A 26,807-nucleotide genomic window follows, 5' to 3' on the forward strand; every position below is an offset into this window, starting at 1 on the left:
GGTGTAACGGTTCACAAAATTCACGGTTCGGTTTGATACGATACACTGGTGTCACGGTTCGGTTCGGTACGATTCGGTGCGTTTTAGATACAGCAAAAAGAAAAAATTATTATTAGAGTAAGGTCTCATATCCGCGGCTATAAATGTACCAATCACCGCTGTGATGTCTGTCTAAATGCTGCGGGGATAGTTTGTGGCGTGTATGTTTCTCCTTTTTTTCGTTTTGTTCCAGATACTGACACACTGGGGTGATGTCGGCGTAAATGAGTTGACATGTTTGAAATATTCCCGCTGGTGTACCCTATTGTCAAGTAGCAGATGCGACATACCGTTGTTTTTTTATCCACCACTCTCTTGCCATCACCATCATAGCTTACAGGGAATCCAAAGTGCACCCAAACACCAGACCTGTTGGTTATTGGAGGATCTTCTATTTCTGGTCTGTTAAACGCATTAGCCATTTTGCAATGAGCCTTCAGCGCGTACTGAGTGAGTGAGTGCCTGACTGAGTAGCCTAATATAAACATATAAGTTGGTGTTTTTTTTTCTTCGGGGGTGTCAGGGGCGTTTCCTGTTACGTCGTTTGGGTTATTGGGCTACCTTGTTGAATGCAAAACATTATATTTCACACACTTTTTTATTTACCAAATGTAATTAATTAGTCCAACGAACCGTTCGGTACATAATGCGTACCGCGTACCGAACCAAAAGCCTCGTACCGAACGGTTCGATACGAATACGCGTATCGTTACACCCCTAATCACTTGATATTGCCATAAAGTCGTTATTTTGTTATGGAGAGACTCTGACTTCATCAAAAGATAATTTGTGTTCCGAAGATGAGCAAAGGTCTTACGGGTGTTGAACGACGCGAGTAATTAATGACAGAATTTTCATTTTTGGGTGAACTAACCCTTTAAGAGCCTGTGGTGTTGCCAAGTTCACGGTTTTCCTGTGGAATTGGGCTACTTTTACATTTATTTTGATTAGCAGTTGGGCAGGTTTTGTTGTGCAGACCTGGCAACCCTGAATTTGACCCATGAGTAAAAGCAACAACTGCAGAAGTGTAACAACTTACTTGGTACCTGATATAGCACTTGAACATGGTTAAGAGCTGATGTCTCTGTATTTTTTAATTTATTTTCCCAACTATTTGAATCAGGTGGCTCCTTGGCTTGGTGGCATTATAGGATTGGATATACATTTCTGACTGACTCTTATCAGTCTCCCCACACCAGAGTGAACATTGTCCCATTTCATATAATTTATAAAAGTCAGGATTCCTTTAAGGATATATGAAGGCCTTGAGTTTCTGCGGCAACTACATTCTTAAACATCATCTGTGCATTTGTGTGCGGTAGATATCTTCAGTGTAAACAGCCTGTAATAAAATGTTTAAGTACTGTATGTGGTGTGTGCTTGTGCTCAATGTGTTTTCAATTGTCTGAATATGTATGAACGAATTGTTCATAAAACCCCCTCATGATAACACACCATAAAAAATAGGGAAGTTACATCAGGTGCATCATGCACGTTTATTTATTTTGGTACGAGATGAAACATGACCACAGGATAGCTGTTTATTTAGAGTGAAAAGTACCCTGGTTCAAATCCTAACTTGGGAAGATTAACGAGTGGACCACTTTTAAGTCATTTCTATGGCATTACGATATAGATGCTTTCTTCTAGTTATCACACATCCTGAAATATTTGTAGCCATATTAGTTTTTTTTAAACTCTATTCCATCCTTGGATTAAGTACAAAGTAGACAAGATATACCCCCTCTGTAAAATTGCGAGATCTGAACTTGAGATCAAGTGATTATTTATTTTTCATTGTATGAGTTGAGCAGCAAAAGTGTGGGTAGTTAACAAAACTTTTAGTTTATGAGAAAATAATTTGCGAAAGGTGCGACTCAATTCAAATTTAACGTGAATGGATGATGCGCGACTGTAATGGCTTGAAGACTTCATCAGCTGTTCTTTTGAAATATATTTTTATACACAACAAACCAATTTAAAAACCATTACCAGATAGTGAAAGAAGCTTCTGATCAAGACTATTTTATTAATGCATTTCAAGTACTTCAAAAATTACATTTTGTTGCACAATACTTTTTGCAAAGTACTTAGTAAAAATTTTCAAAAGTGAGCGCAAAGAGAAGAGAAAAAAAAAAACTACAAATAAAGCAAAAAAAGAAAAGAAACTGTATAAAACACAGCGGACATTAAAATGAAACAGTAGTATTAGACATTTTCTCCATCTTGTTTTTCCATATTCTGTCCACACACCATGCTTACATATCAGTGCACATTATTTATAAACTTAAAGCAAGACAAGCAAAAAATTATATAATTAAAAAAAAAAAAAAAAAAAAAAATCTAGGCCAAATCCCCTTTTAAATTCAACCAAACCCATTTACCACAGAACAACACAGAAATGTATTAATTACTTTGAAACCAATTGCAGTCAGAGCAGTTAAGTCAAGCTCACTAAAACCCCCTTTCCCATTAACATTTAAAGGGACATACAGAAACAAGATGATGATTTAGATCTAAAGGAGTACTGATAGCCAGGAATGCTCATCTTCAAGAAACAAGCAAATCATCCATATTTTAAATGCATGCCCTTAAAGGATGCAAGGTTATTTGAGAAGACAGACTTTAGAAACATTGGACTCTCAGTCACACAAATAGGATCCCATTCAACAAACTGAAACACACATACACACACACAAAACCTTTGAAAAAGACATTTGTGATGCATGATTTGTTTGTAACCCTCTGTCTTTGCAAGAGTTGCACACAAAAGCACATTTAGAGAAAAAAATCAAAAAGCACATTTAGAGAGAATGGAAGGATTTATTTAAAAAAAAAAAAAAAAAAAAAAAAAAAAAAAAAAAAGATGTTGGACTGCAGTGTCAGTGGTGTTATTGTGTTGAAAATGATTAGCAGGGGCTGGTTTAGATACACTATATAGGCAACACAAGGCATATATATTGATTAAATAGGCTGCTAGTCTGGATCTTTTCTTTTTCAGCTAATGACTGAAAATTGATAAAAAGTTTCTTTGTATAAATATTGATTGGTGTGTAAAAACACTCTAAAGGCTCCACAGCTTGCTTCTATCATCTCCATCTCATCATTTCACTAATGCACACCACTGAGATTTACTCATGTGTTCACACTTTCATGTTTCCTCCATCTTATTGCAAAAGAAAAACCATGTATTGTATGTATTAAAAAAAACAAATCTTTCCTGATGTTGCTGTGCTTATATTCTCGAGTCTGTCTTGTCTTCTGTGTACAATATCATTCACTGTGTATCAGAAGGATCATCGTGTTACTGGATGAACATAAAATAACAGTGACTCTCAGCAGATCAGGACACTTACAATCTTTGTTTGAACATCCTCCCTCTCATTAACTCCCTCACCCATGTGGAATGAAGAACTGCAGTTCTTTAGTGGTTATCAACTGGAGGGGAAAAAAAGCAACTCAAGCAGGTGAAAAGTGCTTTGCAAAAACGCATACGTCACTTACAGCAAAGTGAATCTGGTAAATTCCACCAATAGAAACTCTATGTGCTGTTATTTCTTGGTAAATCCTGAGTGTCAATTAAACATCTTTAATTATCACTCTCCAACAGAATAAAAATGACACGACTGAAAAAACCCTAATGTATTTTGTGATTTCTGTACAATTGCACGCAGGAAACAATGTGAAAGCTTCAGAAATAAAAGCTTTTTAATCCTTTGCTTGCATTTTAAAAACATCTTAACTATACATTGGAAAAGGAGTCTCTTTAGGAGTCTCTCTCAGCCATCAATGATTGGCAGAAAAATCTGTGACTTCCCATCATGCTCATCTCCACAGGAGGGTGGCAATTCCAAAAAATAATGATAAAAAAAGATAAAAAAGGCAAAAAAGGGGGGAAAACTTTAGTGGAGAGAACGATGGTTTTAATAACTCGATAAAGAAAATGAAAAGCAGAAAAAAAAAAAAAAAAGAACAAAAATCAATGATTCTGTCCTCTTGCTCATCACTAGCTTCTGATTTTTTCTCTGAGCTACGCAAGAAAAGCTCTGCTGGCTCCCAGAGCAGTGGTTTCTTACTCTTTAAAACAGTTGTTTTCTTAAGCATAGTCCTTTGAAGTCCATTTTATTTTTGCTAGTTTCTTAGTTTGTAGTTGGGGCTCATTGATTGATTCAGGTAACTCTTTGGAGTGAAGTGTTTCCCACTGTAGGCACTAGGAAGAACCAAGGCAATGAGAAGGCTTATTCAGCGTCGCATCTGGCCCATCTGGTAGTTCTCTCTCTGGTGGCGTTGGCGCTGAGGCTGAGTCTGTGCAGCTTGATTCTGGGGTCTATTTCTCCTCAGTGTGCCTAGAGAACAACACAAAGGTACGATTAATCACCCAACCTGCAGGGGTTAAAGAACTCTTAAAGGTCCCGTTTTTCGTGGTTTTTTGAAGCTTTGATTGTGTTTATAGTGTGCAATATAACATGTGTTCATGTTTCGCGTGTAAAAAAAAACCCAGTATTTTTCACATAATTTAATTATCTGTATACCGCTGTTTCCACTGTCATAAAAACGGGCTGATGACTTCCTTGTTCTATGAAGTCCCTCCTTCAGAAATACGTAACGAGTTCTGATTGTGCCAGCGGTTCCTGTGTTGTGATTCGACAGCTCTGAGCGCTCCTTGCCCGGAAAAGTCACGCCTCTTACCATAACGTGGAGATGCGCGCGCTCAGTGTTATTGTAAACATGTCTTTAATTTTACCCTATCAATTTGAGCCGGAATCAGACCCGGTGATTGGACTGCGGGATGAAAATAACAGCGTTTCGACGACATGGCGACAAACACACTCTACAAACGCAACTCTTGTGTATTCCTGTGGGCGGAGGTTAGTCAAAAAAACTGTTTTAGTGACGTCATTAAAGAAGGAAGTAGAGGGATGTAGTCCAAACTGGCCGTTCGATGTAGGCGACTTCTGTTAAATAAAATATCTTGCTTGGCATTGAACTTTGAGCTTTAACATTTTACAGATTTTATTTATACTCTAACAACAACATTACACACTAACTAAAGTTTGAAACATGGGATCACGAAGAACGGGACCTTTAAACACCGGTGACATGACCTGGTCTACCAGAGTCCATCACTATAATAAACCTTAAAGGGTTAGTTGACCCAAAAATGAAAATTCTGTCATTTATTACTTACTGACTTAATGCCGTTCCACACCTGTAAGACCTTCGTTAATCTTCGGAATGCAAATTAAGATATTTTAGTTGAAATCCGATGGCTCAGTGAGGCCTTCATAGGGAGCAATGACACTTCCTCTCTCAAGATCCATAAAGCTACTAAAAACATATTTAAATCAGTTCATGTGAGTACAGTGGTTCAATATTAATATTATAAAACGACGAAAATATCTTTGGTGCCCAAAAACAAAATAAAATAACGACTTATTTAGTGATGGCCGATTTCAAAACACTGCTTCAGGAAGCATCGGAGCATAATGAATCAGCGTGTCGAATCATGATTCAGATCACGTGTCAAACTGCCAAAGTTTGCTGGCTGAAATCACGTGACTTTGGCGCTCCGAACAGCAGATTCGATACTCTTCATTTCATTTACGCTCGATTCATTTATGCTCCGATGCTTCCTGAAGCAGTGTTTTGTAATATTATAATATATATAATACTTTATAATATTAATATTGAACCACTGTACTCACATGAACCAATTTAAATATGTTTTTAGTACATTAATGGATCTTGAGAGAGGAAGTGTCATTGCTCCCTATGAAGGCCTCACGGCGCCATCGGATTTCAACAAAAATATCTTAATTTGTGTTCCAAAGATTAATGAAGGTCTTACGGGTGTGGAACGGCATGAGGGTGAGTAGTAAATGACAGAATTTTCATTTTTGGGTGAACTAACCCTTTAAATGTGTTTTTCTGGCTAGGGTAGAGTAAAAATATTTGTCTTTTTATACTGACCTTTATACACAAGTCTTCTGCAATAATTCTGCAGTTTTTCTATTAAAGAATGGATGTGGGAGTTTTGTTTGTGTGATCTTTTAAGGTTGTAGTCTGGATTAAAACTCCGGTTTAAGATCAAAGCATACTTCGTGTTTTATGCATACAGTACGCATAACGTGAATTTTAACTTCAGCATAGTATGTGCCTATGCGCCTTGTTTTTTTTGGACTAGTTTGTCCATTGTATTACAGCATGATAAAGAAACTGATGATACAGAACAACATCAAACAACCGAAGACGACAATGACAACAGACGGCAGTGTTGACGAATGCTTGTGTGAGGGGATTAAGAGATACCCACAACTCCAAGTACCAAGACATTTTTACTAGTCATAACGTCTGGAAGAATGGAAGAAATAGCGCAGACTCAAGGATGACACTTTCTAGTATACATGTGGTGAGCACCTGTGTTCGCGCAATGGAATATACTTTGAAATGAAGTATACTTTGAAAGTCTATGCATTCAGCTGTAGTATTTGGTAGAGCATCAGAGAGAGGTCATTTCAATCACTTCTGGTGAGACACTCTGCTATTAACTGAAAAGTTGGCTGCAGGTGGTATAAGGCAAGGGACATTTTCATTCTAGAGAGCATTTAATTGGAGAAAAATCAGTTCTAAACTCTTATTCTTGGAAGAGAAAGACTGAATTTTAAATGCATGTATCTGCTAAAAGTCAATTATGTCAACATGTAGGTGTACAGTAGTATATAGATGAGCAGCTATTATGCTATTTTAAAGGCTCCTAATTTTGTTTTGGAGGTCTCCTACAATGGGTTTACATGCATCCAAGGTCAAACACTTTCGATAAAGAATTGGGTCTCTCTAATTGCCTCCTTTCTGAGAGCCTACTCTGCTCTGCCTGCTCAGATGGTCCAGTCTGTTGTGAATGGTCTACCGCTTACAGCTCTGGAAGCTTCCTCAACACTTGTATGCACAGTGATATGAACAGCAACGATGGCGTCGGTTTTACCATATCAATTCGAGCCTGAGTCCTCATCCTTTGGAAGTGCATGACTAGCAGATCTGCATTACAGTGTTTGAGGGCGAGTCAAAGTAGACGTTGTTCGCAAGTGGCCAATGAAGACCATAGGCTGGAATTATGGAAATTTGTTACAAACCTACGCAAGTTCAAGAAGGAAGAAAGACTGGAATTACTGATGACTCTTTGATCTTTGAAACTTTGCAGACCTTTTACATTCACAAACAGCTATATTACACACTACATTAAAGTAATATCCGAAAAAGCATAATAGAGTAAAACAGTCTACGAAAGATCTTCTGATCCTGACCTGTATTTGATCTGGCTGACCACACATAGATTTAGAGTTATGACCTTCTTATAAACAGATCACCACTGCATTCACCGATGTGCATGAAAGGGGAATTGGTGGATGGCTGTAGTTTGTGGGCATCCTGGTTGTAGTTTGGTAGGGAAAAGTCTGAGGAAATTTGGGGTATATGGTGGTCATTTAGAAAGGGGTCATTTAAGGTACATTACCTGGCAGTGGTTTGGGTGGGGGTAATTTAGGGTTGCTGCTAGGTGTGTGCACACTGCAGATCTTGATAAATCCAGCCATCAGCATGATGAGAGCAATGCCCATTAAGAGAACCGCCCACCAGTGCTCCTGAAACACAAATATTCAACATGAGATCAACACTGAAAGAGACAAATAATACTGGAGAGCAAAATATCACTTCTCATGTCGTTTATAGTGATTAAACCCACAAACAAATGAAGGGAACAAGTACTATTTACGGATTACATAATTGAAACACTTGCCACTATCCACTGTGCGATGCTTGTGTAAAGCTCGGGGTTAAAGATGGCCTTCTTAAGCCTTGCCAGAGGGCCATCAGCATCCACTAGCCTACACCTCATAAAGACATCACAGTAACCTTTGAAGTCATTACAAGGAGAGCCAGGCTGTAATGTGATGACCTTTCTTTCAAAGAACTTAGCCCATCTATCTGAGCTAGTGCTGCTGCAAGTGTTGGGCTGACCTACAAAGACAAAAAGAGAGAATCTGTGCAATTACTTTTGGAGGAAATTGTTCAAAAATGTTTTAATGACAATGTAAAAAAAAAAAAAAAAAGCTATGTTAGGTGCTGGATATTTGTTTGGTTCTGGACTTCATTTTTGAGAAAGCTGTCAGTGATGGCATGCGTTTCTCACCCTTCTCCATACAGCACACATGACACAGCTCTGTTTCATCTTTCCCCTCCTCAGTGATACAAGTGCAAACTTCTAGATTATGCTTCTGACAGATTGAGCCAGAGCAACCCTAAAAGATAAAGAAATTCAGACAAAATACACATATTACACACACAAATGCATATATACAGAGACTGTAAGAAATATTAAATGCTTTGATGTCTTCATGTGTATTAGCACTGAAACAAAGGATATCATTTGGGCCAACATAAAAATATTCTTTAATGCCAAGGTGAAAACAAATTGGTCAAATTGTATTTTAGTTATTAAACCCAAAATCCGTTTTCATTTAATTCTTGTCTTTTTAGAGCATTGTCAGTGATTCAGTGCTGTAAACAACAAAACATTAACGTCCAAAAGGGTTAAATCATTCTACAGGTACTGTGCAAAATGAGCACACAGGTCATGAAGCAGAACTTACCCCATTAATGCAGACTTGGGTATTTGAGTGGCAAGATGTCAAGTTTGCTTTGGGCGTTGAGGTGGGGCACTGGGCGGTGTTTCCATTGCACTTGCCCTCAAGAGCACATTCAGATTCATCCCTACACTTCACATCACTGCCCTTAAAGGTACATTCTGGTGTGCAGCATGGACCCTGACTGGGACTGCAAGAGAAAAGTTTTGAGAAATGAATGCTTTATTCCACTTAATGAAAAATGTGTTTATAAAAAAAATTACTACTAATGATACAGTATTGTTAATGCAACCTTAACATCTGGTGTTACGTAATGCAAGTCAAGACCAGAGCTTATAGTAAAGGTGTTGCAAAAAAGACATTTCAGATAAACTACAGTCTATATGACACCTTAAAGGATAAAAGATTCTAATGAACATACTGTATGTTGTGATGTTAAAGCCAGTGTTATTTTAGTATTATTTATGTACTACTCAGTGTTAATTTTGACAGCAAATTTTGATTTAGTTTCAGTCATAGTCTTTAGACTAAAATGCCATTTAGTTTTAGTCATATTTTAGTCATCGGAAATTGTTTTAGTCTAGTTTTAGTCGACTAAATATCATAAGATTTTAGTCGACTAAATCTACAGTAGATTTAGTCAACTAAAATCTAATTTAGCTAAATTGTAATGCATTAAGCATTTCTCTAACAATACACAGATCCAATACACTGATATAAGTCCATCTGATATTCACCAAACTGTTTATGTTCACCCAACTGTACCTTGCTCGCCAAAGCGGACGGTTTTTGACCGTTCAAGTGAAAAAACACACGAAAGAGCAAAATTCAGTACTTTTCAGGGACTGACACACTTATCATTGAGGTACTATTATAGTTTTCGTTTAAAACATTTTTTATTAGATTTGATTTTTAGTTTTTCTGCTTTCATTGTCATTTTAGTTAAAAGTTTTAGTAATTTTTTGTATTTATGTCTTTTAGTTTTTGCTTTTAAATGTCTATAAGTTTTTATTTATGTTTATTTTAATACCTCAGGTTAAGCTAAAGCTTAGAAACTATGAAATAAGTTTACATTTTTATATATTTATTTTTTATTTCAGTTAATGTTTATTTCAAGTAATGAAGATTTCTTTGGTTTTTAGGTTTAGTTAACTATAATAACCCTTATAGTTGTAAAATATATTGAATAATGTGTCCAATAATGTTCTTAGTCTTTCCTTCCTGTGACAGAAGATACAGTAGTTTACTATGAATTAAATAGAAATTAAATTAAATACAGTTCATTGTTTAAACAAAATAACAATAATGACCAGGAAAAAAATAATAATTATAAACCATACCGAAATACACTGTGACTCTTATTCTGAAATGTCTGCAGTCTGCACTGTAGCAGGCTGCTCATGAGGGTGATAAAATATGCATTCTTACAACCGTCTAAAACTTTCTACCATATAAACATTGTGTAGTAAACATTGTCATAATTCATCAACATTAGCTTATAAGTAATCGTATGGCATAAATATGTGCTATTCATTAATTGCGAAGCAGTCAGATGTGCTGCTGCGCGAGCCTGTAGAGCGCGCAACAGCGCCGCGTTTCCCGCGGTTAGATCAGCACGTTACACTTCAAATGTGTGCATCTTCCACACAGGACAAAAGTTCTGACTGGATATCTTCCCAAATCATCCCTCTCTTTCATTTTCGTCTCGTTTTTATTCGTTGACGAAAATTAGAGTAGATTTTAGTAATAGTTTTAGTCATTCAAAACGCATTTTTATTTAGTCATCGTCTCGTTTTCGTCCGTGAAAAAATGTTGTTGACGAAAATTATGACGAAAATTATTCGTCAACGAAATTAACACTGGTACTATTATAGTATGTACTAATATTATGAATTAGCTTATATTTTTTATTTTCAGGTTTCATTTTAATTTTAGTTTATTTTTTTAGTTAGTTAAGTTTAAGTAATTTTGTTTTGTCAATTGTTATATTTATATTAAGTTTAATTTTTATTTCAGTTTTAGTAATTATAGTGCTTAAACTTGTTCATTTCAGTTAATTGTCAAGGCAACATCACAAATTTTTCATCTAATATTTATATTTTAGATTAGAAGATCATTTCAGGTTTATTTCAATTAATGATTTTTAATAGTTTTAGTTTAAAATAAGAATAACAACACTGGTTATAGCACTGCTAAGGTTCTTCTTACGCACCTGCATCGACAGCCTGGCTTTAGTTTACACTTCAGCTCATCGTTCGCATTGGCATCGTAGCAGCATTTGTCCTTGCATTGATCGCTATAGCCACAGTCACACTGTTCATTAGCCTCAACCATACCATTACCACAGATGGGCTGTCCAGATTCTGGAAAAGAACAAGACAGTAAGAGAGACAGAAAAGGAGACAGAAAAAATAAGTATTTGTTTTATCATTGCCAAACATTATCATTGTTTTATCATATCTTTTGCGACTTCGATGTAAGGTACCTACAGAACAGCACCATGAGCTCATTACAGTGACAATCCTACTGGAGCAATCTCAGGTTGAGTGCCTCATTTGAGTCTATTACCGTGATATCTCATGGCTCACTCATGGTTACCAGCCCTGAGCCTTAAACACTACCATGCACCACTTTCTTGTAGGAGGTTAAAATCTCACCGACAAAGCAGGAGAATCTCTTCTTATCCAGCACCTGGCTGATGTTGCGAATGCTGCAGATAGAGAACTTGTTGTTGTTGAACTTGTCTCCTGATGTGGCTCTGGCATACATAATGTAGTTGCCTCTTTCTTTCTGGTCCTGAGCCTTAGCTTCTCCTGGAGTGCAATCAATTCCTGAGTCATGCTGGAAGACAGAGAAAGAGAGACAAGCATAATCAGCAACAAGCTTACAAACACACTTGAAATATTCACTATCCCTGCAGTGCTTGCCACTGAAGCCAAGAAGGATTGGAATTGGAAACTTGGTCAGTACAAGAATGAAAAATAAACACTAAGGTTGCTTTTGGAAGTGTTACTAAGACCAGCAGGGGGTGCTCACCCTGCAATCTGTTGTGGCCCTATTGCAACATAACGGGGATAGGGAAGGGACAATATACTGTAAAAAAAGATGCTTAAATGAAGTCTTGATTCTGTGTGATCATTAAAAATCTCAGGGCGCTCCTTGAAATGAATATACTTGTATCTCTTTTATCATTAAAACACCAAATTCTCCAATTTTGGCATTGTAATATTGCCCATGTACACAGGACAGCCTGACCAGACTGGGAGAGCAGTTAAAAACCAGAAAACCAGGTTTAGGTTGGTTTGAGTTTTTTTTTTCTTTTTTCAATCGGTGATAGCTTTTATTGCTTCATTCAGGTACTGAAGATGCTGCACATTAGTGGTGGTAGCAAATATCCATTACATTCTCTTTAAAAAACTTTGAGTGTGAGAAAAATGCTTTATAAAAGGTAATTAAATATCATTATTCTAAAAATATTCTCCTCATAGCTGAACTATATGTATTTGGCAGAAGCAAGAAACATCTTAATTGGCCTGCAGCTAATAAAAAACTAGACTGAAAATATCCAACACTATTTTTCAATGGGCCATGGGCCAGTTCTTGACAATTGCTTACTGAAACGAGCTACAGAGGATTGAGCAAATTCTAGGTCAGGATATTATAACAGTCTGGCTAGATCAATCTGACAGTTTAAAGGCCTCAAAGGCAGTACTGTAATGTGTGCTATGAATTTGTTCATAAAGGATTCAGCTGAGGTGTGTAGTCTACTGCTAATCTGTCTAGGATGCCGCACATGAAGTGAGAAGGACTCACCGGAGAGCCGAAGTTATGTCCGACCTCATGAGCGAAGGTGATGTGGGAGACTTTAGGGGGAACGTGTGAAGCGTAGTTTTGCACTGTGATGATGCCAGTGTTCAGAGACTTCCTCTTTCCATCAGAGTACTGTTTATTCTTTTCACATATTCCACCAGAGCTGCCTGAAACGACACATAAGAGAAGCATTAATTAAATAAAACTTAAATTAAATGATAAATTAAAATAAATAAATAAATAAATAAAAGAAATAAAAAAAAAAAAGGTAAAAAATTGATGATAAATGATGATATCAGTATCTCCATCATTCTTAAATGGTGAATTCATTAAAGGTGCCGTAGAACGTTTTTTCACAAGATGTAATATGAGTCTAAGGTCTCCCTTGAATGTGTCTTTGAAGTTTCAGCTCAAAATACCCCATAGATTTTTTTTATTCATTTTTTTTAACTGCCTATTTTGGGGCATCATTAAATATGCGGCGATTCAGGCTGCGGCCCCTTTAAATTCTCGTGATCCCCGCCCCCGAGCTCGCGGCTGCCTTAAACAGCATAAACAAAGTTCACACAGCTAATATAACCCTCAAAATGGATCTTTACAAAGTGTTCATCATGCAGCATGTCTAATCGTGTAAGTATGGTATTTATTTGGATGTTTACATTTGATTCTGAATGAGTTTGATGGTGCTCCGTGGCTAAAGCTAACATTACACACTGTTGGAGAGATTTATAAAGAATGAAGTTGTGTTTATGAATTATACAGACTGCAAGTGTTTAAAAAAATGAAAATGACGACAGTCTTGTCTCTGTGATAGAAACGATGGTAACTTTAACCACATTTAACAGTACATTAGCAACATGCTAACGAAACATTTAGAAAGACAATTTACAAATATCACTAAAAATATCATGGATCATGTCAGTTATTATTGCTCCATCTGCCATTTTTCACTATTGTTCTTGCTTGCTTACCTAGTCTGTTGATTCAGCTGTGCACATCCAGACGTTAATACTGGCTGCCCTTGTCTAATGCCTTGAACATGGGCTGGCATATATGCAAATATTGGGGTTGTACATATTAATGATCCCGACTGTTACGTAACAGTCAGTGTTATGTTGAGATTTGCCTGTTCTTTGGAGGTCTTTTAAACAAATGAGATTTATATAAGAAGGAGGAAACAATGGAGTTTGAGACTCACTGTATGTCATTTTCATGTACTGAACTCTTTTTATTTAACTATGCCAAGGTAAATTCAATTTTTTATTCTAGGGCACCTTTAAGGAACACGCTTTTGCTCAACTCATAAACATGAATAAATAATTTATACAAGCATCCCAAGACCATCACGTGAATGTAATCAAAGTGATACATTTTTAAAGTCAAACTTCTATCTTAATTTAATATGCAGAGATAGCTATATTATAGCTATATTAATATAAATAATGTTGCTCTGTCAACCTGCTGCTCTGTTTGTTTGAGTATCGCAACCATCCTGGCACAGGAACACTGGCTCAACCAATGGTGTGAGTTTGGGGATGAGACTTGGGGATCTGTTTGTCCAACCAATGGAAGATGGGGGAAATGTTCTTTGGTGACACTGGTGTTTAAACTTGATTAAATAATCAACACTGAGAAGTTTAGAAATGAAGTGATCAAACTGTAGCTGTGGCTCAGATGTCCACAAAAGCAAAGTACTCCAACACACCTTCTGTTCAAATTTGGCTAAAGCCAGTGTACTGGCTGAAGTAGTGTAGTGTAGTAATGCAAGTAATGGGTGGTCTACACATCTCACAATGAGAATCTTTACCTAAGAGTTGAGTGTCACATATTTTTGAAATTTGTCATCTAAAGCCAACGCTTTTAATGACAAATAGAGCTATACAAAATACATTATTAGCATAGGTTTAACAGCATCAAATTGTAAATGTGTGAATGAATTTTCTGTTATGTTCCCTGAATAATGATACAAACACACATGCATATAAACATGTATGATGATAAGTTTATTGACCCATCTGAGTGGTTTAGCAAGACAGCAATTGCTGTTGTCCGTGGTGTTTAGCCTGAGTGAGATCAAAGTAGCAAACTTAAACAATGCCAATTTACCTTTATTGATTGACAGGATTTTTTGAGCATTTGTGTTCCCCCTCAAGAACAGTGTTAAAGTGTAAATGAAGTTTTTTAATTTAAGTGTAAAGACTTAATTCTCCTTTTTTGTTGAATTATATATTACAGACCTTATATTGCAGTGTTGTTCTCTGGGATATTTTATTTTCAAAGTGACATTGAAAAAAAAGGTTATGTAGAAATTAGCTTGTTTTATGCTCAAAAATATCCGTATCGTGAAATAAAAACTGAAATATGCATAAGCATTCAGTCCCATCTGGTGCAAAATCTCAATTGCCCTAATAAGGGCTCAACTGCCTTACAATAGGCTACGCATCTTAATAAGTCTTCAAGTCACTGAATCCTTTAAACAAGACAACATAAATTAATACAAAACTTTGTAATAAATTAACCAGAAACTATGCGTTTATGCAACAAGCTGTGCATTTGTCTATTAGTGAGTGTCTGTACAGCAGGCAGAAAACTGAACTGAAGTGCTCAGAGTGATCTCACAATTTGAATGAGCCAAAGAGGTGAGAGGGATGCACACCTCCCCAGCAACATGAATACATGAATAGAAACGAACACAAATTAAAGGTGAAGAAAAGAATCTCTCACTTTCAAGGTGTTCAAGTTTGCATTAAAGAAAACACTAATAGGGTTTTTATCAAGCAGAGCTGAAAGGCAAGTTGTGTTGAGCTTTATGGATCTATTCTGTATGCAAAGCATGGATGTTGCTCTGCCCTTGTCTCAACTTCTCTTTACCTTGAGACTAATGCAGTTTAGATAACTACAAAAAAGAAAAAAAAAAATCTTAGACTTGTATTATGTCTATATGAATCTAAACAATTACTACAGACTGATCCTAACCCCAGACCAAAAAAATGTACAATATTTAATTATTATTTTTTAAAATTATTTAACATGCAATTCATTATGATTATAATTAATTTAAATAATACTATTTATTTTTATTATATTATTTAATCAGTTTTTCAAATGCAGATGACCACAAAGGACACATTTAAAGGTGCACTAGAATAAAAAATAGAATTTATCTTGGCATAGTTAAATAACAAGAGTTCAGTACATGGAAATGACATACAGCGAGTCTCAAACACCGTTGTTTCCTCCTTCTTATATAAATCTCATTTGTTTAAAAGACAAATCTCAACATAACACCGACTGTTACGTAACAGTCGGGCTCATTAATATGTATGTCCCCAATATTTGCATATGCCAGCCATGTTCAAGCATTAGACAAGGGCAGGACGTCTGGATGTGCACAGTTGAATCAGCAGACTAGGTAAGCAAGCAAGGACAACAGCGAAAAATGGCAGATGGAGCAATAATAACTGACATGATCCATGATATCATGATATTTTTAGTGAGATTTGTAAATTGTCTTTCTAAATGTTTCGTTAACATGTTGCTAATGTACTGTTAAATGTGGTTAAAGTTACCATCGTTTCTTACTGTATTCACGGAGACAAGAGCTGTCGCTATTTTCATTTTTTAAACACTTGCAGTCTGTATAATTCATAAACAACTTCATTCTTTATAAATCTCTCCAACAGTGTGTAATGTTAGCTTTAGCCACGGAGCACCATCAAACTCATTCAGAATCAAATGTAAACATCCAAATAAACACCATACTTACGCGATTAGACATGCTGCATGACGAACACTTTGTAAAGATCCATTTTGAGGGTTATATTAGCTGTGTGAACTTTGTTTATGCAGTGATAGAGTCGAGAGCTCGGGAGGGGGCGGAGAGCGCGAGCAATTAAAGGGGCCACAGCCTGAAACGGCGCATTTCTAATTATGCCTCAAAATAGGCAGTTAAAAAAATTAATAATAAAAAAAAAAATCTATGTGGTATTTTGAGCTGAAACTTCACAGACACATTCAAGGGACACCTTAGACTTATATTACATCTTTTAAAAAGACGTTCTATGGCACCTTTAAAGGAATAATTCACCCAAAAACGAAAATTGTCATCATTCTTTTGATGACAGCAGAAAAAAAAAGAAAAAAAAAAAAAAGAAATTCATACAGGTTTGGAAAGACATGACAGCGAGTAAATGACAGAATTTTAATTTTTGGGTGAACTATCCCTTTTACTAAAATCTGGGGACAAATAGGGCTCCAAAGCATAGCAGAGTAAACATGTGTACACACACACAGTGTGAGGACTTTCACTGATAGATTTATCATCAGGCTGATTGTAATGGCGACGACATGACCAGTCCCACATTCAATCATTAGCATTAATACTCATTAACATCAAGCCTGATTTGCAGGTCTTCAGCCCTGCATCCTCTACCTCATCTCCCAACATCCATGCTGATTTAATTTCTGATTAGCAGACACTGGCTCACTCACACACCCTGTATGTGCAGCTCCGATCATACCTGAAGGAGCCCCGACCCAGGCTAGACCCAGGACTCCATCATCAAAGTCTCTATCTGTGAAGACGTAGGCTAAGCAGTAGTCATCGTGATTCTGCTCCGAGTTAAGCTCTAGAAATTTCTCAACACCAATGTTGGCAAATCGGAAAGGGTTAGAGCGATCTGTCTCATCAGCGGTAGTGTTGATCTAAAAAAGAAACACAAACAGACTTCAGTTTAAAACAACAGTTGGGTATTATTTGTACAATCTACATGAGATCTAGGATGGATCTAACATTTTGTGTCCTCCTTTGAGTTTTTTTTATTTGTTTTTTATGTAAAAGTGTTGGATGGTCATCACTGACTTTTTTCACTGTCTCATTCAAGAATATTGCATTAAAACACTGTCAAGTTAAATTTTGCTTTTGTGCCTCAAAAAAACCCTACTTTTGTCCATAACTGTTTTTAAACACATTCTGTGTGAAGAGCCCCTTAAAGGGTTAGTTCAGCCAAAAACGAAACTTCTGTCATTAAGTACTCACCCTCATGTCGTCCCAAACCCATAAGACCTTTGTTCATCTTCTGACTTTTTGCGCACAAAAAGTATTCTTGTCGCTTCATAAAATTAAGGTTGAACCACTGTACTCACATTAACTATTTTAGCAATGACTTTTAATTCCTTTCTGGACCTTGAAAGGTGCAATGGCGTTGCTGCCTATGTGTGGTTCAGAAACCCTCAGATTTCATCAAAAATATCTTAATTTGTGTTCCGAAGATGAACAAAGGTCTTACGGGTTTGGGACGACAAGACAGTGAGTAATTAATGAGAGAAATTTCATTTTTGGGTGAACTAACCCTTTAAACAGCAACAGAATTATTTGTAGAGCAGTAGCCCAGGACTAAAAAGAGCTGCAGTACATGGACTGAGAAGCTTTTATTGACATCTGGTCAATACTAAGTGAGATCTGTAACCCCTCTGTACAACTGTAACAGCTTAAGATAGACTAGTTACATATTGACCGACCTTTGAGGTAATCATGATGGATAAGAAGAAGAATATCCTGTTTAAAGTTCACAGATTAAATATGTCAATAACTGGACATTCTTACATTAACTACCAAACAGTCTCAATGCATATTACAATTCCAATAGGAAATGACATTCACATAATAGAATGCACCACATCTCATGTAGAGAGAGAAAGAAATGAAGATAACAGTGAAGAGAGAAACACACTCACCTTGATTCTCTTCACCATGAAGCTGATATTGCGGATGCCCTGAAAATCCGTGCCTTGATAGATGGAGTCAATGGCCTTCACGTGACTGGAAATCTGCATAACCCAAAAGAACAACCCTATAAATGTGTAATATAAAAAAAACAGCAGGCACCATTTGCCATTAAGACACCTGTGCATAAGGTGTACCTGTGCGATCACAGCCTCCCTGGTGCCATAGTATTTGAAAAAGAGGTGATCTGTCTGGATGAAGAGCTGACAGGTATTTTTCTCTTGCTGTGCTGCACGACGTTTCCTCAAGATCACCGGCCCATCAGCCATCTCTTCATCAATGACACGGGTTGTCTGCTGCTGAGAAAACAGCAGGACACATAAGAACTTAATTGAGAAGACAGACATTTTTTGGGCACAGAGATATAGAGAATCATTTATTTCAAATCAATATTTAGTCTTTCTCTGGTGTATTCTGGCAAGGTATCAAATCGAAATCGAAACTTCAGAATCATGGGAAAGAGGAAATTTTCCAGATCTCCCTGTGTGTCGGGGTTTCTTTGTTTGTTTGTATTGTGAGATCAGAATCGTGGTGCTAGCTGGTGATATCAGTGGTGTTCAGCTGAGTTGTAGAAAGGGCTGTTGGCGCTGACCTGGGTGGGCTCCTCCACTGCAGATGCCTGGTATTTCTTCATCCTCTCAAATACAGAGTGATCTGCACAGCCACCTTCTGCTCCGTACTTGTGAGGGTAATCTGGGAAGAGAAAAATCAAGAGTTAACCAATGCAACTCAATGCTTGTGCATTTCAAAACTATATTGTTAACATGTGCAGTCTCTAATTAAGCAGCCTGCTGCACTTAACCTTTACTTAACTGAACTTTAATCATTTAATTATACCCTTTTATTTAGACTTAATCTTCCTTTTTATTTATTTTTAACTATTTTAAACCTCAGTATTTCTCAACAGAATATGATACATAACTGAAAAGACACCAAGTCAAAATTATACATTTATCCTGAGGCGAAGCCTCTCAGCGAAGAAACTGAACAGAGTATTATCACACATAGCTGTTACCAAGTCCACCTATTTCTGTTACTGTGATGGGAACAGAACAAATTTTCTACTGATATTTGACATCTCACCCTTTTTGTAGCTGCAGAGCATAAAAAATAAAATAAATAAATAAATGAAAAATAATAATAATAATAATAATAAAATTATAGCAAGTATGCATGGTAAGAATTATTTTTGACAGAAAGTTCATTCTGGATCCTGCTTTCTCTGCTTGCAATAACCAAACATCAGCAGAAATGAAAATGAAAGTATAATCGAGTGTCTCTCTAGATATTGTATATTTTTAATGGAAAGTCTATATTGAAATTCTGCCAGCATCCATAATCAAAAAGCACTTGCTCCCCTCCTGCTGGCAGGTTAGTCAACCGAAGTGATCTGCTATATGCAATCTAACTTTCGAGAGAGCAGTGCCTCCAAAAAATGCAAGCCAGTAGGTGGAAGCCTCTGCGCACACACACACACAAAATGGGTGTCCATGTTTTATGGGGACTTTCCATAGACATAATGATCTTTATACTGTACAAACTCTATATTTTATCCCTAACTTTAAACCTACCCATCACAGAAAACTTTCTGCATTTTTACATTTTCAAAAAACATCATTCTGTATGATTAAAAAATTACTGGTATTACTATCGTTATGAGGACATTCGGTTTGTCCCCAAAATTTAGCAAGTACACACACAGGCACATATATACATGCACACAATTGACACAATCTGACAAACTGACTCATGACCCTGTCTGTTACTTATAATCAAAGATGACTTCAATTTCAATTGTTTTATCAAACATTTGGAGCATTCTGTAACAGAAATTTTTGATGATGATGATGCTGATGTGACCATTATGTTGAGGACCTCTGGATTCAGCCTTACACTAATGCAAATTTAAAGTGACTATTTCAGGCATGTTATTTCAAGCTCCCAGGCCTTTTTATAATATTCATATCAAAATGTAAAATGCTGTCAGTACAGAAAGGAATATTCACTGCCCTAAAATTGGGCATGGGTGTCATTCTGACAAAAAAAATCAGCTCGTTACTGACAGAAGACTGACGACCAGAGGAGTATCGACCCAACTCATAGATTAGATAAGAACAGACTGAAGAAATGATAAAAATAACACAATAGATCATAAGCAGAGTGCATGTGTACCAGTCTAATTACCCATGACAGGTTTATTCTGATGGTTTCTCAGTCCCAGGCCTGCCAGACACTCAGTGAAAAAAGAGAGTTTGTCTAATGAGACAGAGGAGCATCTATGAGAACTCTACAGGGAACTATAACCACACGTAGACGCTGAGGATCCCAGATGAGTTACTCTCTTAATAATCTTTACAATTCAGCATCATGTGCATGACATCTTCTGGTTGAGTGGAACTGCTGCATTAGCCTGTCCGTGCCTGGATGAGTGACAGGCCAAAAGGTGTACGGGAAGTGTGAAGATACTGAGCTTTCGATGTGAGACAGCACACCTAAAAACATCTCTCTCTCTCCTGAGAGAACTTGAGCAATGTTTTCTTCAAGCAGAAAGAGGCTGTGGTGGAATATTGTAAGCATGTACAGACATCTCTGTCAGGTGAGGGCATAGAGGAAAAGAGAATATGTATGTGGTTGAAAGTGTCTTGGTGGTAGTTAGGGAAAAACTGACACTCTGAACTCTGATCACAACAACTCCATTTCTTCTCTGTGAGGTTTTTATTGTTCCACACTGAATGCAGCCCCATTCAAATGCAAATTACGGTGGGCAGAACAAGAGAGACATCTGTCTAGAGGAAACGAGTGCAAAAGAAAATGACAAGTGCCTCAAAGAGAGAATAGAAATCTATCTTCTGAGAGGAAAAAAGCCTCTTGCTTGTCAAAGTAATCGAAATGGAAGCATGGCAAGCTTTTAGCTGAAATCCCAGATTCTTATTTTTGCTCTTGAGAAAATTAACACAAAAATGTGGATTGTTTGATTGGAAGTTATTCATGTACTGACATGTTTTTTGCTAATGTAAAGTAATGAACAGCAAAACAACAACACAAATAAACTGACAAACAACCACTCAGAAACACAAGACTAAATCCAACTGCTGTTGTGACAGGTTGTGCATGCCTCAAGTGGCAAGTGTCGAGTTTCAGTATTAACAAACCATACTGTGAAGATTGAGCTTATTAAAATATGCAATAATACCAGCTGAAATTCTCAGAAAACTCCATTACGGTGGACCATTAAGTATAAATGACACTTCTGCTGGTCCTGAAACAAACCCAATGTGAGTAGGCATCATGGGATTGAGGTAAATGGTTAGAGGCAAATGCATCAATAAAGTACAGTAGATGCAGGGGCGTCATGAACTGTTTGCGTTTCGTGTGGAAAATACTAACCCCTAAATAAAAATGACTGTATTATTTATAATAAAACTTTAACTTTACTTTAATAATAATAATTCTTTCACTGTAATAATTACTGCAATGTCATCATATTCGATTACACTTTTGAATTATCACAGCGAGAACATTCATTAATGCATTTGTTGCTATTCCCGAACATAACGAATACAAGTCATGCATCAATTCAGTCTTTCACATATTTTATAGCTTATAGAAACAACCAAATTGCCTTGCAAACACCACAAGGTGAACTGCACCTTATCTGATGTTGTACAGCGCATTTTGTGAATCAGGGGCTGTTCTATGAAGTCTAACATACTTCACTACCTAGCGTACGCTGAGTTCAGTCGATCACCAAAATTCATTTTAACAGAAGGCTAAAAATTTTTATTTTGTAAAATTTTGGACAGATCCCCTTAACCACCCACACGCGAAAAGTCGATGGTTCTGCATGAATCGCCTAGGCTGTGTGACATACTTTAGCTTCAAAACCAAAAATTCACCAAAAGGCAACAACAATGGGGCACTATTCATTTTGTGAATAACGGATATCAATAAAACACGTTGTCAAATTATATTTGAAAGGATTACTGCCACTTCCATAGACATCAGTGTATATTTTACAAACTATAAATGTTTTTTTACAGAACTTATCTGTATTTAAATGTCAGAAACATTTAGTCAAACATTTAGCTTTAGTCAAACAGGAGTCTTCCTTATTTAAACAAATTGATTAAAATTGAGCCAATTACAGTGTTCACAATTTTGATTCTATCATTTAATGTCAGTAAGGTTTTCCTGTAAGTGTATGTTTCAAGAGGAGAAACATACCCACATTTCTAAGCCTGGCATGAGCCAGTAAGTGACCCAGAGTTCACTCCCCTCTCCTTCTGACCTCTATCCTTGTGCTTCAATAGACCACTGTCAGCTACAATTAACTCTTTCTCTTTACCTCCCATTGATACAAACTCACAGTTCCAAACTGACCTCATCCACTCTTGCAGTGAACATACATTAGCTCTCTTTAAATGACGATAAACTCTCTCTCACTTATCGTGCATGAGCACACTCAACATGCAAGCTGGAGTGAGCCGTTATAGTGTCTTCAGCAAGGTTTCCAGTCATCTGATGATTTAACTGAATCTACAATGGTGTATGTGCGTAAGCTAGAGATAGTCATGTTTTTCCCACAACCAATACTGATACTGAGCATTTTACCACTTCACAGAACTAGAATGACAGAGCTGTGTGGACACTCCATTTCCTTTTGCACTTCCACATGCCGGTAACACTAGTGGTTAATGGTTAAAATTATTCACCGTTTGGTTATGTTCAGGGGGAAAAAAAATAAAAATAAAAAATTCAATAAAGAAAAGAGTGTGCCGAACCATGGGTGGAGAACTTCACGGTTAGAACTGTACGGTTACGCACCTAGTTAACACTATACTTTATAAATCAGCAAATGCTAGTTTCCTTGTTTTGTATATATTTAAGAAATCTTTACTGACCAATCAGCATCCAGCACCAGAATAATCCACTTTAAATGTACACCACTGTTCAAAAGTTGGTACATTTTTGTTTTTGAAGGTTTCTTAAGCTCTTATTCTCATTTATTATCATCAAAAATACAGTAAAATCATAATATTGTGAAATATTATTAAAAATGTAAACGTTAAAACGTTTCTATTTTAATATATTTTAAAACATAAGCTGAATTGTCACATGATCCTTCAGAAATCATTCTAATATGCTGATTTGGTGCTCACAGAAATTCCTTATTATCATCAATATTAAAAATAGGGAACATTAAAGCAGAACTAAGTAACTTTTTTTTACCTTCATAAATAGTTTTCTAAGTCCTTACGATGGTTAATTGACTTGTAGTGGTGTGTTTGAGGCGAGCACTAACCTCATCTGGCACGTCTACGCCAGAATACAGCACTTGCAAGTTGAGCTGCATCGACCCGACACAATCTCGCCTCATGTACACGTTCACGCGAGAGTGACAAAATGCTTTACGGTAATTCAAAAACAATGTATATATTATGACTTTATAAGACAATTTCGAAAATTACCCACCTCCATCGAGTGTACTGTATTTGCAAATTACCCACCTCCTCTTTCTTGTACTGTATTTGCAAAACTACTGCGCTGGTGAGCGTTGTAGTCGTTGTAGTCCAGAGCTGCGCTTGGAGTATTTATGACAGTGTGATTCACTGAAGGAAACTGTAGGGGGAGCTTCGCAAATCTTACCGAGTTCCGCTTTAATACATTTTTTCCCAGCATTCATTTTTTTCAAAATAATAAAAAAATCTTGCTGAATCCAAACTTTTGGACAGCAGTGTATATAAAGAGGAAAGCATACCAGTTTACAAGCAGCTAATCTTTGACAGGGCTATGATGTAATTTTTTTTATCACCTCTTTGTACTAGATATTATAACAGTGATAACATATGCTAGTATTTAAGAGGCTTTATCAGACTGAGGAGCATCAAAAATGCACCACTATGTTTGATTGAGAGGGTGAGTGAATGACAGAATGCAAGATAGGGAGAGTGAGACAAAACATAGTAAAGTCTAGTGCATATTACAATCCTCAAGTTTATTGCATTTGACGTTGTAGTCTTTGTGCCTTTAGGCGAGAAGGGGAGGCTCACTGCATTTTGCTGTGTTCTAAACTGGTTTATTTGTGTGCCAATGATTTATATTACACTAATTCACCCAATTTCATGCTCATGATCCAAAATACCTTTTCAAAAGAGTATAGGATAATAATGACCATCATAATATGCTGTGATTCCAACATTAACAGCACTTTTCCATCCAAAAGCAATCAAAACATGCAATTTGAAACCAATTCCATAATCCAGCCATTTTAACAGCTCTCATCACACTCAAGAGAGTCTCAAAACATCAGTGATTGGAGACAGACCCACTCAGACACATTCATTTATCAGCTCAAAAAAAAAGAAGCAAACATGATATGGATCTTCAACTATGTATAAACTTGATTATACTGAAAGCAGTTTATTTACATTTACAGTATCTAAAGCTGACTTGAGCATCTGGTTAGCTTCAAATGACTTTTATTTATGTAAACTACTGTTCAAACATTTGGGGTGAGTACGATTTTTGATATTTAAAGAAATTAACGTTTATTCAGAGAGGATGCATTAAATTGATCAAAAGTGACAGTAAAGATTTTTATACTGTTGTTACAAAAGATTTATTTTTCAAATAAATGCTGTTCTTTTTGCACATTTTTAATTAAAATATATATATATATATATATATATATATATATATATATATATATATATATATATATATATATATATATATATATATATATATATATATATATATATATATCATTCCACAAGAATATTAAGCAGCACAATAATTTTCAACATTGAAAATAATAAATGTTTCACGATCCCCAAATCAGCATATTAGAATGATTTCTGAAGGATCATGTGACACTGAAAACTGAAATAATGATGCAGAAAATTCAGCTTTGTCATCATAGGAATAAAATTACATGAATTTATTTTAAATTGTAATAATATTTCACAAGATTTCTTTCAAAAACAATTAAAAAACCTTACTGACCCCAAACCTTTCAACAGTAGTGTATAAAAAGTTTGTTTGCTAAATATATCTCAGCAAACCATAAACTATACTAACACTACATACAAAAAAAAAAAAACAATCAGTAAGCTCGGCACATGCAGAGTATGAAACAGGAGATTATTAAGCATAGGAGTGATAGGTCACTCCACTGCTAATATTAGCTCACCGATGTCATCCTCATGGTAGATGACTGAGTGGTAGGGCACATTCTGGTCTTTGAGGTATCTCTCTGCTGGTTCTACGTAGTATGTTCCATGATGGCTTTTAATGAAACCCTCAAACTTCCCATCAATGATAGAGCCATGGGTCAGAGTGCCCTTCTCACCTGCAAGATAAAAACAAACCAAAGGTTAAAGACCAAAGGCAATTGTAAAGTCATTCAGGGTACAGAAACAGCTCTCTCTCTATGCTTGAAGACAGTGGTCATGTCATGAAATATGACAGAGGAAGAATGAGAAATGCTTCCATATTATGATCTCCTCATCATAAACACACCACACCACTAAGCTCTTGACCTTTAGAACAGTAATGAGCTCAGCAACCTGGCTACTGTCTCTGACAATCAAATCATACCTCTTCTTCATCTACAGATTTAGAAAATGCTTTTATTCAAAGTGACTAACAAATGAGGACACAACAACAAAAATGAGTAATAAGGAGGCAGTAATTGTCTGAAATGTTGCAAAAATACCAGCCAGAACCAAGAACAAAGTGAGACAGTAGAACATAGATACAAAAATATTCTTATTTTAAGAATTACTGCATTAACACTTTAATGCTCAGGTTTGTGCCAGAGGTAACTACATTAGAATTATTTGCTTATTTTTTTCAAAACATACTATGCAGCTGTTTTGCAATATTTATAGGTGTATTTTTCATGTAAATATGTTATAAATATAACATTAGCAACCAATGGGAACATTTTTCTAGACACTCCCATAGAAACCTATGCAAAGATTTAGATAAGAAAAATATTCCAATTACAGAAAAAAACGACAATAACACCACCTAAACCATCTCACAATGCATGTAAAACAATGATAAATATAACTAAAATACATTAAAAATACTGTTGATATGAAGCAAAAACAATCAACAAAAAAAATCTACAAAATCACTACATACAGTAAAAAAGGCAAAACATCATATAGATCCATTATACAAATGGGTTAACAGTCAAGTACTCAGAAAAGACATGTCTTTAGACATTTTTTGGTAGTGAGGAACAGGGAAAATTATTTTACCATCAAGGAACAGTGAAAGTAAACTACACTAAAATTTGAAGTGCAACACAGAAACAAACAGGGGAGTGGAGCTTCCTACGCTGACAGAGCACATCCTGGAAAATTCTGCTTCAATTTCAAACAGATTGCCAAGTTCTGAATGTGTGTTCATGAACTCTTAAAGGGGGGTTATCACACAGTTTCTGCCAATCTCATGTTAATCTTGAGTACATATAGAGCAGTGGTTCTCAACTCCAGTCCTCGGGACCCACTGCTCTGCACATT

The 26,807-nt window shown here is 36.3% G+C and overlaps 1 protein-coding gene across 2 annotated transcripts in view; it reads right to left on the minus strand.

The window, feature by feature from the left end:
- Positions 1-2,870: 2,870 nt before the first annotated feature.
- adam10a (ADAM metallopeptidase domain 10a) overlaps positions 2,871-26,807 on the minus strand; it is a 76,030-nt gene continuing 52,093 nt past the window's right edge. Inside the window, exons 4-16 of one of the 2 annotated variants that reach the window (XM_048184317.1) lie at positions 25,466-25,624; positions 18,866-18,966; positions 18,411-18,572; positions 18,225-18,317; positions 17,009-17,192; positions 12,492-12,655; positions 11,336-11,519; positions 10,891-11,041; positions 8,685-8,868; positions 8,225-8,333; positions 7,832-8,052; positions 7,550-7,676; positions 2,871-4,385 (exon numbers count right to left, since the gene is read on the minus strand). In XM_048184317.1, the coding sequence (XP_048040274.1) occupies positions 4,282-4,385; positions 7,550-7,676; positions 7,832-8,052; positions 8,225-8,333; positions 8,685-8,868; positions 10,891-11,041; positions 11,336-11,519; positions 12,492-12,655; positions 17,009-17,192; positions 18,225-18,317; positions 18,411-18,572; positions 18,866-18,966; positions 25,466-25,624 (1,943 nt within the window). In that variant the 3' untranslated portion in view covers positions 2,871-4,281. The remainder of the gene's footprint in view (positions 4,386-7,549; positions 7,677-7,831; positions 8,053-8,224; positions 8,334-8,684; positions 8,869-10,890; positions 11,042-11,335; positions 11,520-12,491; positions 12,656-17,008; positions 17,193-18,224; positions 18,318-18,410; positions 18,573-18,865; positions 18,967-25,465; positions 25,625-26,807) is intronic. The other variant, XM_048184318.1, reaches the window with a different exon arrangement.

Source organism: Megalobrama amblycephala, linkage group LG3 (genome assembly GCF_018812025.1).
Source record: "Megalobrama amblycephala isolate DHTTF-2021 linkage group LG3, ASM1881202v1, whole genome shotgun sequence".
Classification (NCBI taxonomy): domain Eukaryota; kingdom Metazoa; phylum Chordata; class Actinopteri; order Cypriniformes; family Xenocyprididae; genus Megalobrama; species Megalobrama amblycephala.